The 14,597-nt window shown below is 56.6% G+C and overlaps 2 protein-coding genes across 4 annotated transcripts; both read right to left on the bottom strand.

The window, feature by feature from the left end:
- On the bottom strand, positions 1-7,000 carry LOC308148065 (uncharacterized protein). Of its 3 annotated transcripts, none has more exons than XM_080521488.1 (8): positions 6,806-7,000; positions 6,285-6,465; positions 5,811-5,994; positions 5,574-5,641; positions 2,866-3,021; positions 1,119-1,198; positions 987-1,035; positions 1-915 (listed from the first exon to the last, which is right to left on the bottom strand). In XM_080521488.1, the coding sequence occupies exons 2-8, from the start codon at positions 6,450-6,452 to the stop codon at positions 124-126; spliced, it is 1,497 nt and encodes a 498-aa protein (XP_080377614.1). In that variant the 5' UTR covers positions 6,453-6,465; positions 6,806-7,000; the 3' UTR covers positions 1-123. The 3 variants fall into 3 exon arrangements, with proteins under 3 accessions (XP_080377614.1, XP_080377613.1, XP_080377615.1); XM_080521487.1 differs by having other exon boundaries at positions 6,285-6,462; XM_080521489.1 differs by having other exon boundaries at positions 1,119-1,174; positions 6,285-6,462.
- Positions 7,001-7,595: 595 nt separating this feature from the next.
- Positions 7,596-12,639, bottom strand: LOC308148069 (uncharacterized protein). Its single transcript, XM_080521493.1, has 4 exons — positions 12,045-12,639; positions 10,384-10,426; positions 8,704-9,487; positions 7,596-8,500 (listed from the first exon to the last, which is right to left on the bottom strand). The coding sequence occupies exons 3-4, from the start codon at positions 9,039-9,041 to the stop codon at positions 7,645-7,647; spliced, it is 1,194 nt and encodes a 397-aa protein (XP_080377619.1). The 5' UTR covers positions 9,042-9,487; positions 10,384-10,426; positions 12,045-12,639; the 3' UTR covers positions 7,596-7,644.
- Between the last annotated feature and the right edge of the window lie 1,958 nt (positions 12,640-14,597).

The raw sequence follows: 14,597 nt of genomic DNA, 5'->3' as shown, positions 1-14,597 counted from the left end.
CCAGGACTGGACCAGGAGGAGGAGGAGGAGGAGCAGAAGGAGGAGGAGGAGGAGGAAGAGGAGGAGCGGGAGGAGGAGGAGGGGCGGGGGGAGGAGGAGCGGGAGGAGGAGTGGGAGGTGCTCTCAGCTGCTGGTGAACATCTCAGTCAGGGTGGTTTGTTTAGTGCGTCTGTGGCAGGAGGAGGTGCTGCCAGTCCTCCCAGAGGGGGATGAGGAGGTGCTGCTCCTCAGCAGGTAGGCAGACGGTGTCCCTTTACGTCGGTCAGTAGCTTTCTGTCGCTCCTCCTGGTCCAGCTCCTTCTGCAGGAGCAGAGCCAGCCGCCGGTCCTCCTTCTGCTGCTGCTGCTGCTGCAGAGAGGAGGAGGAGGAGGAGGAGCAGGAGGAGCGGGTTGGGATGTGAAGGCACTGTCTGAACTCCTCCTCCTGCTGCCGCCGGTCCTCCTCCTCCTGCTGCTGCTGCAGAGAGGAGGAGGAGGAGGAGCAGGAGGAGCAGGAGGGGCGGGTTTGGATCTGAAGGCACTGTCTGGACTCCTCCTCCTCCTGCTGCCGCCGGTCCTCCTCCTCCTGCTGCTGCTGCAGAGAGGAGGAGGAGGAGGAGCAGGAGGAGCAGGAGGGGCGGGTTTGGATCTGAAGGCACTGTCTGGACTCCTCCTCCTCCTGCTGCCGCCGGTCCTCCTCCTGCTCCTCCTGCTGCCGCCGGTCCTCCTCCTCCTCCTGCTGCTGCTGCAGAGAGGAGGAGCAGGAGGAGCAGGAGGGGCGGGTTGGGATGTGAAGGCACTGTCTGAACTCCTCCTCCTCCTGCCGCTGCTCCTCGGAGCTCCTCCTCTTCAGCGACGTACCAAATGTCCAACCGAGACCGTCCAGGGGGCGGGGCTCCACGGGGAGGGGGCGGGGCTCCGACCGGAGGAGGTTCTCCTGCAAGAGATGAACGGAGGAGGTGAACGCCTCCTGCTGGCGGGTGGAGCCTTGACGGAGAATGGACTCACCTTGTTGGACAGGAAGCTGGACGGAACGAGACGACGAGGACTCAGGAACCTCGGGGGACAAGAAGACACTGTGACCTTTGACCCACATACACAGCCCCGCCCACTTCCTATGTCTACTCAGGCCACACCCACTTCTCTATGTGTCCAACCACACCCTTCTTCTTCTTCTGTGGAGGAGGAGCACCGTCCTGTGATGGAGGAGGAGCATGGTTCTGGAGGAGGAGTAGGAGGAGGAGGAGGAAGAAGAGGAGGAGGAAGAGGAAGAGGAGGAAGAGGAAGAGAAAGAGGAGGAAGAGAAAGATGAGGAGGAAAAAGATGAGGAGGAAAAAGAGGAGGAAAAAGAGGAGGAGGAGGAGGAGGAAGAAGAGGAGGAAGTGGAAGAGGAAGTGGAGGAGGAAGAGGAAGAAGAGGAGGAGGAAGAGGAGGAAGAGAAAGAGGAGGAGGAAAAAGAGGAGGAAGAGAAAGAGGAGGAAGAGAAGGTGGTGGAGGAGGAGCACAATGACACACAGGGAGGAGGAGGAGGAAGAGGAAGAGGAAGAGGAGGAAGAGGAGGAGGAAGAGGAAGAGAAAGAGGAGGAGGAAGAGAAAGAGAAAGAGGAGGAGGAGGAAGAGGAGGTGGTGGAGGAGGAGCAAAATGACACAGGGAAGAGGAGGGGGAAGAGGAGGAAGAGAAAGAGGAGGAAAAAGAGGAGGAAGAGAAAGAGGAGGAAGAGAAAGATGAAGAGGAGGAGGAGGAAGAGAAAGAGGAGGAGGAAAAAGAGGAGGAAGAGAAAGAGAAAGAGGAGGAGGAAGAGGAGGAAGAGGAGGAAGAGGAAGAAGAGGAGGAAGAGGAGGAGGAAGAGGAGGAGGAAGAGAAAGAGAAAGAGGAGGAGGAGGAAGAGGAGGTGGTGGAGGAGGAGCACAATGACACAGGGAGGAGGAGGAGGAAGAGGAGGAAGAGAAAGAGGGGGAAAAAGAGGAGGAAGAAAAAGAGGAGGAAGAGAAAGACAAAGAGGAGGAGGAAGAGAAAGAGGAGGAGGAAAAAGAGGAGGAGGAAAAAGAGGAAAAAGAGGAGGAGGAAAAAGAGGAGGAGGAAGAGAAAGAGGAGGAGGAAGAGAAAGAGGAGGAGGAGGAAGAGGAAGAGGAAGAAGAGGAGGAGGAAGAGGAAGAGGAGGAAGAGGAGGAAGAGAAAGAGGAGGAAGAGAAAGAGGAGGAGGAGGAGGAAGAGGAGGAAGAGAAAGAGGAGGAGGAAAAAGAGGAGGAAGAGAAAGAGAAAGAGGAGGAAGAGCACAATGACACACAGGGAGGAGGAGGAAGAGAAAGAGGAGGAGGAGGAAGAGGAAGAGGAGGAAGAAAAAGAGAGAGGAGGAGGAAGAGAAGGTGGTGGAGGAGGAGCACAATGACACACAGGGAGGAGGAGGAGGAGCAGCAGGAGGAGGAGGTGGTGGAGGAAGAGGATGTGGAGGAAGAGGAAGAGGAAGAGGAGGAGCAGGAGGAGGAAGAGGAGGAAGAGGAGGAGCAGGAGCAGGAGGAGGAAGAGGAGCAGGAGGAGGAAGAGGAAGATCCCATTAAATGCAAATCTCAGGTTATAAAATAGTTTCATTAACATGTTAACAGACACTCAGACTGGTTACACCATGTACTGGTTGGTCACACTAACTACTACGAGTAATACTAACCAGCTGGCCACACTAACTAGTACTAGTGATACTAAGCAGCTGTTCACACTAACTAGTACTAGTGATACTAACCAGCTGGCCACACTAACTAGTACTAGTGATACTAAGCAGCTGTTCACACTAACTAGTACTAGTTATACTAACCCGCTGGCCACACTAACTAGTACTAGTGATACCAAGCAGCAGGTACTAGTGATACAGGTGGCACAAGTAATACTAACCAGCTGGTCACTGAGCAGCTGTGCCAGCTGCTGGTCCTCCTCACTCCTCCTGCTCTCCTCCTGCTGCAGCAGCTGCTCCTCCTCCAGTAACTTCTGGATCAACTCCTCACTGGCTCTGGTCTGCTCCTCATCCTGGACCCGACGCTCCTCCGTCATCTGGAGGAGGAGCACGAGGAGGAGGAGCACAATGTCACACAGGGAGGAGGAGGAGGAGGTGATGGAGGAGGAGCGCAATGACACACAGGGAGGAGGAGGAGGAGCACAATGTCACACAGGGAGGAGGAGGAGGAGCACAATGTCACACAGGGAGGAGGTGGTGGTGGAGGAGGAGGAGCACAATGTCACACAGGGAGGAGGAGGAGGAGCACAATGTCACACAGGGAGGAGGAGGAGGAGGAGGAGGAGGAGCACAATGTCACACAGGGAGGTGGTGGTGGAGGAGGAGGAGCGCAATGTCACACAGGGAGGAGGAGGAGGAGGAGGAGGAGGAGGAGGAGGAGGAGGAGCAGCAGGAGGAGGAGGAGGAGCAGGAGGAGCACAATGTCACACAGGGAGGAGGAGGAGGAGGAGGAGCAGCAGGAGGAGGAGATGGTGAAGGAGGAGGAGCACAATGACACACAGGGAGGAGCAGGAGGAAGAGGAGGAGGAGGAGCACAATGTTACACAGGGAGGAGCAGGTGGTGGAGGAGGAGGAGCACAATGACACACAGGGAGGAGCAGGAGGAAGAGGAGGAGGAGCACAATGTTACACAGGGAGGAGCAGGTGGTGGAGGAGGAGGAAGAGGAGGAGGAGGAGGAGGAGCACAATGTCACACAGGGAGGAGGAGGAGGAGCACAATGTCACACAGGGAGGAGGAGGAGGAGGAGGTGGTGGTGGAGGAGGAGGAGCACAATGTCACACAGGGAGGAGGAGGAGGAGCACAATGTCACACAGGGAGGAGGAGGAGGAGGAGCACAATGTCACACAGGGAGGAGGAGGAGGAGCAAAATGTCACACAGGGAGGAGGAGGAGCACAATGTCACACAGGGAGGAGGAGGAGGTGGTGGTGGAGGAGGAGGAGCGCAATGTCACACAGGGAGGAGGAGGAGGAGGAGGAGGAGGAGCAGCAGGAGGAGGAGGAGGAGCAGGAGGAGCACAATGTCACACAGGGAGGAGGAGGAGGAGGAGGAGCAGCAGGAGGAGGAGATGGTGAAGGAGGAGGAGCACAATGACACACAGGGAGGAGCAGGAGGAAGAGGAGGAGGAGGAGCACAATGTTACACAGGGAGGAGCAGGTGGTGGAGGAGGAGGAGCACAATGACACACAGGGAGGAGCAGGAGGAAGAGGAGGAGGAGCACAATGTTACACAGGGAGGAGCAGGTGGTGGAGGAGGAGGAAGAGGAGGAGGAGGAGGAGGAGGAGCACAATGTCACACAGGGAGGAGGAGGAGGAGCACAATGTCACACAGGGAGGAGGAGGAGGAGGAGGTGGTGGTGGAGGAGGAGGAGCACAATGTCACACAGGGAGGAGGAGGAGGAGCACAATGTCACACAGGGAGGAGGAGGAGGAGGAGCACAATGTCACACAGGGAGGAGGAGGAGGAGCACAATGTCACACAGGGAGGAGGAGGAGGAGCAAAATGTCACACAGGGAGGAGGAGGAGCACAATGTCACACAGGGAGGAGGAGGAGGTGGTGGTGGAGGAGGAGGAGCGCAATGTCACACAGGGAGGAGGAGGAGGAGGAGGAGGAGGAGCAGCAGGAGGAGGAGGAGGAGCAGGAGGAGCACAATGTCACACAGGGAGGAGGAGGAGGAGGAGGAGCAGCAGGAGGAGGAGATGGTGAAGGAGGAGGAGCACAATGACACACAGGGAGGAGCAGGAGGAAGAGGAGGAGGAGGAGCACAATGTTACACAGGGAGGAGCAGGTGGTGGAGGAGGAGGAGCACAATGACACACAGGGAGGAGCAGGAGGAAGAGGAGGAGGAGCACAATGTTACACAGGGAGGAGCAGGTGGTGGAGGAGGAGGAAGAGGAGGAGGAGGAGGAGGAGGAGCACAATGTCACACAGGGAGGAGGAGGAGGAGCACAATGTCACACAGGGAGGAGGAGGAGGAGGAGGTGGTGGTGGAGGAGGAGGAGCACAATGTCACACAGGGAGGAGGAGGAGGAGCACAATGTCACACAGGGAGGAGGAGGAGGAGGAGCACAATGTCACACAGGGAGGAGGAGGAGGAGCACAATGTCACACAGGGAGGAGGAGGAGGAGGAGGAGGAGCACAATGTCACACAGGGAGGAGGAGGAGGTGGTGGTGGAGGAGGAGGAGCGCAATGTCACACAGGGAGGAGGAGGAGGAGGAGGAGGAGGAGCAGCAGGAGGAGGAGGAGGAGCAGGAGGAGCACAATGTCACACAGGGAGGAGGAGGAGGAGGAGGAGCAGCAGGAGGAGGAGATGGTGAAGGAGGAGGAGCACAATGACACACAGGGAGGAGCAGGAGGAAGAGGAGGAGGAGGAGCACAATGTTACACAGGGAGGAGCAGGTGGTGGAGGAGGAGGAGCACAATGACACACAGGGAGGAGCAGGAGGAAGAGGAGGAGGAGCACAATGTTACACAGGGAGGAGCAGGTGGTGGAGGAGGAGGAAGAGGAGGAGGAGGAGGAGCACAATGACACACAGGGAGGAGCAGGAGGAGCAGGAGCAGGAGGAGCAGCAGATGAATCTACTCACCTTGCTGACCTGGTCTTCATATTCTTGTCGGAGTTCTCCAGGCTGACTGACCCTGGGGGGGGAGGGGCCTGAACACACACACACACACACACACACACACACACACACACACACACACACACACACACACACACACACACACACACACACACACACACACACACACACACACACACACGTGAACTCCCAGTGTGTCCCAGTGTGTCCCAGAGTGTCCCAGAGTGTCCCAGAGTGTACCTGTGTCCTCCTGTCCAGCCAGCCGTCCCCCACCCTGCCGGGGGAACCAGGTCTGGATCCTGGTCCAGAGCTGCTGGTTGACCAGGGTGTTGTTGCGGCTGTGGAGACGGGTCCAGGTGGACACCCTCCTCCGGCACAGGGGACAGCAGAGAGACGCCTTGTCCACCGACTGCAGGAAGCACTCCTGGACACACCACAGGGGGCGCTGGTGAGACACCTGGGGGGGCGGAGCCTGGTCCACAGACTGACCCCGCCCCCGGTCCTGTCCATGAGACACCTGGGGGGGCGGAGCCTGGTCCACAGACTGACCCTGTCTGGAGGACATGATTCCCTTCATGGACGTGGGTCCACCTACTGTCTGTCTCTGTGTGTCTTACCTTACAGAAGGTGTGTGTGACCTTACCGTAAGGTGTGTGTGACCTTACCTTACAGAAGGTGTGTGTGACCTTACCGTAAGGTGTGTGTGTGTCTTACCTTACAGAAGGTGTGTGAACAGGGAAGAGAGACCGGCTCCACAAAGACCTCCAGACAGACGGGACAGGTACAGTCTTCTCTGGACAGCTCCACCTGTCTCCTCCTCCTCCGTCCACCTGACCCTGAGGACTCTGAGGACACCTCCTGCACCTCCTCCTCCGACGGCATCCTGGTCCTCCTGCTGGTCAGACATGGAGGTTCAGGTGGAGGAACATGGAGGTTCAGGTGGAGGAACATGGAGGTTCAGGTGGAGGAACATGGAGGTTCAGGTGGAGAAACATGGAGGTTCAGGTGGAGAAACATGGAGGTTCAGGTGGAGGAACATGGAGGTTCAGGTGGAGGAACATGGAGGTTTAGGTGGAGAAACATGGAGGTTCAGGTGGAGAAACATGGAGATTCAGGTGGAGGAACATGGAGGTTTAGGTGGAGGAACATGGAGGTTCAGGTGGAGGAACATGGAGGTTTAGGTGGAGAAACATGGAGGTTTAGGTGGAGAAACATGGAGGTTCAGGTGGACTGACCTGTTAGCTTCGTTAGCTCCGTTAGCTCCCAGCTAACTCCGCAGTGTTCGTGTTCGCGCCGGGCTGCGAACAGCGAGCAAAGTCCAACACCTGGTTCCGCTCCGGGACCCGAGGCTCTTTCCTCCGGTACCGCAGGACGCTCGGTCTCCGTTCAGGCCCGGTTAGCCTCCCGCTAACCGCTGTTAGCATCACACACCCGCGAAAACGGCAGCGCGTCACCCGCACAGCACGTCGCGGCTGACGTAAGCACGTAAAGCCAAAACCAAGATGGATCGTTATTACGGGGACTGTCAAAATAAAAGCAGCAAGTTGGATTGTTATTACGGCGACTGTCAAAATAAAAGCAGCAAGTTGGATTGTTATGGTGGCTGTCAAAATAAAAGCAGCAAGTTGGATTGTTATGGTGACTGTCAAAATAAAAGCAGCAAGCTGGATTGTTATTACGGTGACTGTCAAAATAAAAGCAGCAAGTTGGATTGTTATTACGGTGACTGTCAAAATAAAAGCAGCAAGTTGGATTGTTATGGTGACTGTCAAAATAAAAGCAGCAAGTTGGATTGTTATTATGGTGATTGTCAAAATAAAAGCACCAGTTGTACTGTTATAGATTTCAAGCTCCACTGAACCCAACATTTGATGTTTTCACTGGAAATGTAAAGTAAAACATTGAAATTGAGGTTGACTGTGATCAGCTTGTGTGTGTGTGTGTGTGTGTGTGTGTGTGTGTGTGTGTGTGTGTGTGTGTGTGTGTGTGTGTGTGTGTGTGTGTGTGGTAGAAGTGAAGAAACAGTTGAAAGATGTAAAACATTTTATTTTGATGTGAAGCACTAAGGTCATGTTCAGCTAACGGGGGCCACCACCAGCTCCTGGCCCTGGTCCTGGTCCTGGCCCTGTTCCTGGCCCAGCTCCTGGTCCTGGTCCTTGCCCTGGTCCTGGCCCAGGTCCTTGCCCTGCTCCTGGCCCAGCTCCTGGCCCCGGTCCTGGTCCTGGTCCTGGTCCACACAGCGGTGCTTCTTGAGTCGGCGGGAGTCGGAGAAGCCTTGGCGGCAGCGGGGGCAGGAGTACAGCTTGACGCCGGTGTGGACCTGCATGTGGGCCTTGAGCTGGTTGGACTGGCGGAAGCGGCGGCCGCACACGGCGCAGGGGTAGGGCTTGTCCCCGGTGTGGACCCGCAGGTGGCGCTGGTAGTTCTGGGGGGTCCGGAACTCCCGGCCGCAGTGGGGGCAGCGGTGCGGCTTGAGCCCCGAGTGCAGCAGCTCGTGCTGCCGCAGCTGCGCCGCCAGCGCGAAGGCCTTGGCGCAGACGGGGCAGCGGTGCGGCCGCAGCCCGGCGTGCTGCCTCAGGTGGGCCCGGTACCGGTGGCCCAGGTGGAACTGCTTCCCGCAGGGGTCGCAGCGGAACTCCGGGGCCCGGGCGTGGCTCTTCTGGTGGCTCCGCAGGGCCCCGCTGCTGCTGAAGCTCTTCGGACACGACGGGCAGATGAAGGCTTTGGGGGCCGCGGGCCCCTGGTCCCGCTGGCCCCCCCGGCCCCCCCTGGGAGCGGCGTGCACCAGCTGCTGGTGCTTCTGCAGCTGGCAGTTGTAGAAGAAGGTCTTCCCACAGAGGTCACACATGAACTGCTTCTCCACCCCGTGGACCAGCATGTGGGTCTTCAGGGCCCAGGTCCCCGAGAAGCCCTCGCCACAAGTCTCACACCTGGGGGGGGGCACAGGGGGGGGGGGACATGTTTCAGTTTCATCATGGTACATTCTGCATACATTCAGGACATACAAAGAAAGTTCTAGATCTTGTAGACCCGGGGGGCCCCGCAGGGTTTAGCTCCTCCCACCGGACCACAAAGAGCAGCTGCTCATTGGCCATTACATGCTGAAGCTCCCCCCCCCCCCCCCCCCCCCCACCTGAAGGCCTTCTCCCCACTGTGCAGCCTCTGGTGCCTCTGGAAGTTGAACTTGAGTCCGAAGCGCAGGCCGCAGGTGTGGCAGGCGTAGGGCTTGAGGCCGCTGTGCACCAGGCCGTGCTGCAGCAGGCCCACCCGCGACTTGAAGGCCTTGTCGCACTCGCCGCACTTGTGCGGCCGCTCGTCGGAGTGCGAGCGCTTGTGCACGCGCAGGTTGCCGGCGGTGGAGAAGCTCTTGCCGCAGGCGGCGCAGGCGTAGGGCCGCGCGCCGGTGTGCGCCGCCTGGTGCTCCCGCAGGCTCTTCTTGCGGACGTAGCTCTTGCCGCACACGTCGCACATGAAGGGCTTGACGTCGGCGTGCACCGCCTGGTGGTGGCGCAGCGCGCGGGCGGAGACGAAGCTGCGCCCGCAGGTGTGGCAGTGCAGCGGCGCCCGCTCCGCGCGGTGCGACGCCTGGTGCGCGCGTAGCTGCCGCAGCAGGCGGAACTTGCGGCCGCACTGCTCGCAGCCCAGCAGGCGGTCGGGGTCGTTCTGCTGCGCCTCCCGCAGGCGGTGCAGCAGCAGGTGGCGCTGCAGCGGCTGCGCCCGGTGGAAGCCGCGGTCGCAGGAGCTGCACTGGAAGGGCTTGCGGTGGCAGGAGGAGTGTTTGAGCAGCTGGTGCCGCTGGTGGAACCCTCGAGAACACTGCTCGCAGAAGAAGCGCTTCTCCTTGTAGCGCTCCCGCCGCCGCCGCCGCTCCTGCTCCTTCTGCGCCTCCTCGCCCAGGAGGAGGTGCTGCTGGGGCCCTGCAGGGGCAACACCGGGAATTACTCCTGGAACAACACCGGGAACAACACCACAACAGCACCGGGAATTACTCCTGGAACAACACCGGGAACAACTCCTGGAACAACAACACCTGGAACAACTCCTGTAACAACACCACAACAATACCTGGAACAACACCGCAACAACAACACCTGGAACAACACAACAGCAACAACACCTGGAACAACTCCTGTAACAACACCGGGAACAACTCCTGTAACAACACCACAACAATACCTGGAACAACACCACAACAACACCTGGAAAAACACAACAGCAACAACAACTGGAACAACCCCTGGAACAACACCAACACTAGGAACAACCCCTGGAACAACACCCGGAACAACATCTGGAACAACTCCTGGAACAACAACACCCCAACAACACCTGGAACAACTCCTGGAACAACACCACAACAATACCTGGAACAACACCACAACAACAACTCCTGGAACAACACCGGGAACAACTCCTGGAACAACATCTGGAACAACATCTGGAACAACAACACCTGGAACAACTCCTGGAAAAACAATTACACCGGGAACAACACCTGGAACAACACCTGGAACAACTCCTGGAACAACACCACAACACCTGGAACAACACAACAACAACTCCTGGAACAACAGCTGGAACAACCCCTGGACGACAAGCCGTGATGGACATACCAGGTTATCTACCTGTATTTACCTGGTAACTAGCTCACTGGTTCAACCCATAGTTTCCCTTCAGGATCAGTGCTGTCACAGGAAAGGGGCGGAGCTTGCAGCGTGTGACCAATCACACAACCTGCTGCTCTGCTAAACTTCTGCTCACACAGTGAGGGTTGAGTGGAAAGTGAGACGAGCAGCACTTTGAAATGTCTCACCTGTCTCACTCTCTGGGACCTTCTGGTCTTCGGCTGCGTCCACCTGCAACACGTCAACACACTGCTAGCATCAACTGGGCTAACGGCAGTGTGAGCGCTAACAGTAGCACAGCTGGGCTAACAATAGCAGAGCTGGGCTAACATTAGCAGAGCTTGTGCTAATATTAGCAGAGCTAGTGCTAACATTAGCAGAGCTGGGCTAACAGTAGCAGAGCTGGGCTAATATTAGCAGAGCTGGGCTAACACTAGCAGAGCTGGGCTAATATTAGCAGAACTAAGGCTAAAAATAGCAGAGCTGGGCTAATAGTAGCAGAGCTGGGCTAATATTAGCAGAACTAGTGCTAACATTAGCAGAGCTAGTGCTAACATTAGCAGAGCTTGTGCAAACATTAGCAGAGCTAGTGCTAACATTAGCAGAGCTGGGCTAACAATAGCAGAGCTGGGCTAACATTAGCAGAGCTGGGCTAATATTAGCAGAGCTAGGCTAACACTAGCAGAGCTGGGCTAACACTAGCAGAGCTGGGCTAATATTAGCAGAACTAGTGCTAACAATAGCAGAGCTGGGCAAATATTAGCAGAGCTGGGCTAATATTAGCAGAACTAGTGCTAACATTAGCAGAGCTAGTGCTAACATTAGCAGAGCTGGGCTAACAGTAGCAGAGCTGGGCTAACATTAGCAGAGCTTGTGCTAACATTAGCAGAGCTAGTGCTAACATTAGCAGAGCTGGGCTAACATTAGCAGAGCTGGGCTAATATTAGCAGAGCTGGGCTAACACTAGCAGAGCTGGGCTAATATTAGCAGAACTAGTGCTAACAATAGCAGAGCTGGGCTAATATTAGCAGAGCTGGGCTAATATTAGCAGAACTAGTGCTAACATTAGCAGAGCTAGTGCTAACATTAGCAGAGCTGGGCTAACAGTAGCAGAGCTGGGCTAACAGTAGCAGAGCTGGGCTAACATTAGCAGAGCTTGTGCTAACATTAGCAGAGCTAATGCTAACATTAGCAGAGCTGGGCTAACATTAGCAGAGCTGGGCTAACATTAGCAGAGCTAGTGCTAACATTAGCAGAGCTGGGCTAATATTAGCAGAGCTGGGCTAACACTAGCAGAGCTGGGCTAATATTAGCAGAACTAGTGCTAACAATAGCAGAGCTGGGCTAATATTAGCAGAGCTGGGCTAATATTAGCAGAACTAGTGCTAACATTAGCAGAGCTGGGTTAACAGTAGCAGAGCTGGGCTAACATTAGCAGAGCTTGTGCTAACATTAGCAGAGCTAATGCTAACATTAGCAGAGCTGGGCTAACATTAGCAGAGCTGGGCTAACACTAGCAGAGCTAGTGCTAACATTAGCAGAGCTGGGCTAACATTAGCAGAGCTGGGCTAACATTAGCAGAGCTGGGCTAATATTAGCAGAACTAGTGCTAACATTAGCAGAGCTGGGTTAATATTAGCAGAACTAGTGTTAACATTAGCAGAGCTTGTGCTAACATTAGCAGAGCTGGGCTAACATTAGCAGAGTTGGGCTAACACTAGCAGAGCTGGGCTAATATTAGCAGAACTAGTGCGAACATTAGCAGAGCTGGGCTAATATTAGCAGAGCTGGGCTAATATTAGCAGAACTAGTGCTAACATTAGCAGAGCTAGTGCTGACAAAAACTCACAGGTGTCTGCTCTTCTGCAGCCGTCACGTCCTCCTCACGAGCCACAGGAAGTGATGTCACGTCCTCCTCACGAGCCACAGGAAGTGATGTCACGTCCTCCTCACGAGCCACAGGAAGTGATGTCACGTCCTCCTCACGAGCCACAGGAAGTGATGTCACGTCCTCCTCACGAGCCACGGGAAGTGATGTCACGTCCTCCTCACGAGCCACAGGAAGTGATGTCACGTTGTCCCCAAAAGCCACAGGAAGTGATGTCACGTCCTCCTCACGAGCCACAGGAAGTGATGTCACATCTGTGGTGGACTGCAGATGATGAAGTCCAGGACCTGGAGTGGCTCCTGGAACCGCTTCAGGGCTTGACGTCAGCTGGACCCCGATGGAGGTTCTGACCAGACGTCTGCGTCTCCACTGCCGTAGACGTCCCCTGACGGACCGTTCCCGTCCCCTGACGGTCCGTCCACGTCTTCTCTGCTCGTCCCATCTGGTCCCTCAGGTCCTGGTTCTGCCTCAAGACGCCGGCGTACAGCTCTTTGAAAACAGCAGCCAGTCTGTGGACCGTCTCCCGGGACAGGACGTCCAACAAGACACTGAGGGGAGCCTGGAGGGAGGGAATACAAGAGGGAGGGAGGAGGGAGGAGGGGTGGAGGGAGAGAGGGATGGAGGGATGAGGGAGAGAGGGATGGAGGGAGAGAGGGATGAGGAAGAGAGGGATGGAGGGATGAGGGAGAGAGGGATGGAGGGAGAGGGGAAGAAGGAGAGAGGGGAAGAGGGAGAGAGGGATGAGGGAGAGGGATGAGGGAGAGAGGGATGGAGGGAGAGAGGGATGGAGGGATGAGGGAGAGAGGGATGGAGGGAGAGAGGGATGAGGGATGGAGGGATGAGGGAGAGAGGGATGGAGGGATGAGGGATGGAGGGATGAGGAGAGAGGGATGAGGGAGAGAGGGATGAGGGAGAGAGGGATGGAGGGATGAGGGAGAGAGGGATGGAGGGATGAGAGAGAGAGGGATGGAGGGAGAGAGGGATGGAGGGATGAGGGAGAGAGGGATGGAGGGGAAGAGGGATGAGGGAGAGAGGGATGGAGGGAGAGAGGGGATGAGGGAGAGAGGGATGGAGGGAGAGGGGAAGGAGAGAGGGGAAGAGGGAGAGAGGGATGAGGGAGAGGGATGAGGGAGAGAGGGATGGAGGGATGAGGGAGAGAGGGATGGAGGGAGAGAGGGATGGAGGGATGAGGGAGAGAGGGATGGAGGGATGATGGAGAGAGGGATGAGGGATGGAGGGATGAGGGAGAGAGGGATGGAGGGAGAGAGGGATGGAGGGGTGAGGGAGAGAGGGATGGAGGGGTGAGGGAGAGAGGGATGGAGGGATGAGGGAGAGAGGGATGGAGGGGAGGGATGAGGGAGAGGGGATGAGGGAGAGGGAGGAGGATGGAGGGATGAGGAGGGGATGGGTGGAGGAGGGATGAGGGAGTGTGGGTGGAGGGTGGAGGGATGGAGGTGGTGAGGGTGAGAGGGGTTGTGGGTGGGTGTGGGTGGAGGGTGTGGAGGAGGGTGGAGGTGGGTGGGTGGGGTGGAGGGTGTGGGTGAGGTGGGTGTGGTGGGATGAGGAGGTGTTGGGGTGGAGAGGGTGGAGGGATGAGGGGATGAGGATGAGGGAAGGGATCAGGGATGGAGATGGAGGGATGAGGGATGGAGGGATTTATATGGGTCAGTGTTCTATAAATAACTCAGAGATCAAAGTCAGAACATGTTATTGATCTTTAACCATGAACAGCAAAATACTGGTTAGTTAAATCAGTTAGTAGTCAACCAGCCCCCCAGCTCCCTCAGCCGCCTCACCTGCCTCCCGTCAGCCGCCCTCACCTCCCCCCCCCCCCCCCCCCCCCCCCCCCCCCCCCCCCCCCCCCTCAGCCCCCCTCACCTGCCCCACCTCCGCAGCACCGCAGCCTGGGCCGCCAGCCTCGATGACCTCCGCCTGAGAGCAGAAGGCTTGAACCGCCGTCAGAAGCGGTCAGCGTCAAGTCGTCATGTCCGCCTGCGGACCGCTGAGAGGACAGCTGGGGGGACCGGGGGACAGACCGGGGGACAGACCGGGGGACAGACCGGGGGACAGAGATATAAAGTTCTGATAATGTGTCTGTGGGCGGCGGGTCTGGAAGACGACCCGGATGTAGACATGGCAACATCCGGGTCGTTTTCTTCTTCTATGGTTCAGCGGCCGAGACGCGACAGTGGCGTGGTGCTGCCACCTGCTGGTGAGCAGGCCTCGGTGCGGGCCTCAGCGGTGAAGCAGGGTCAACTACAATCAAAGCAAGGCAAAGCAAAGCAAAGCAAAGCAAAGCAAATCAAAGCAAAGCAAAGCAAAGCAAAGCAAAGCAAAGCAAAGCAAAGCAAATCAAATCAAATCAAATTAAAGCAAATCAAATCAAAGCAAATCAAAGCAAAGCAAAGCAAAGCAAAGCAAAGCAAATCAAATCAAATCAAATCAAATCAAATCAAATTAAAGCAAATCAAATAAAAGCAAATCAAATCAAATCAAAGCAAAGCAAATCAAAGC

Source organism: Blennius ocellaris (assembly GCF_963422515.1).
Source record: "Blennius ocellaris genome assembly, contig: SCAFFOLD_183, whole genome shotgun sequence".
Classification (NCBI taxonomy): Eukaryota; Metazoa; Chordata; class Actinopteri; order Blenniiformes; family Blenniidae; genus Blennius; species Blennius ocellaris.
The sequence above is the reverse complement of the archived record's forward strand: the minus strand, read 5'-3'. Positions and strand labels throughout refer to the sequence as shown.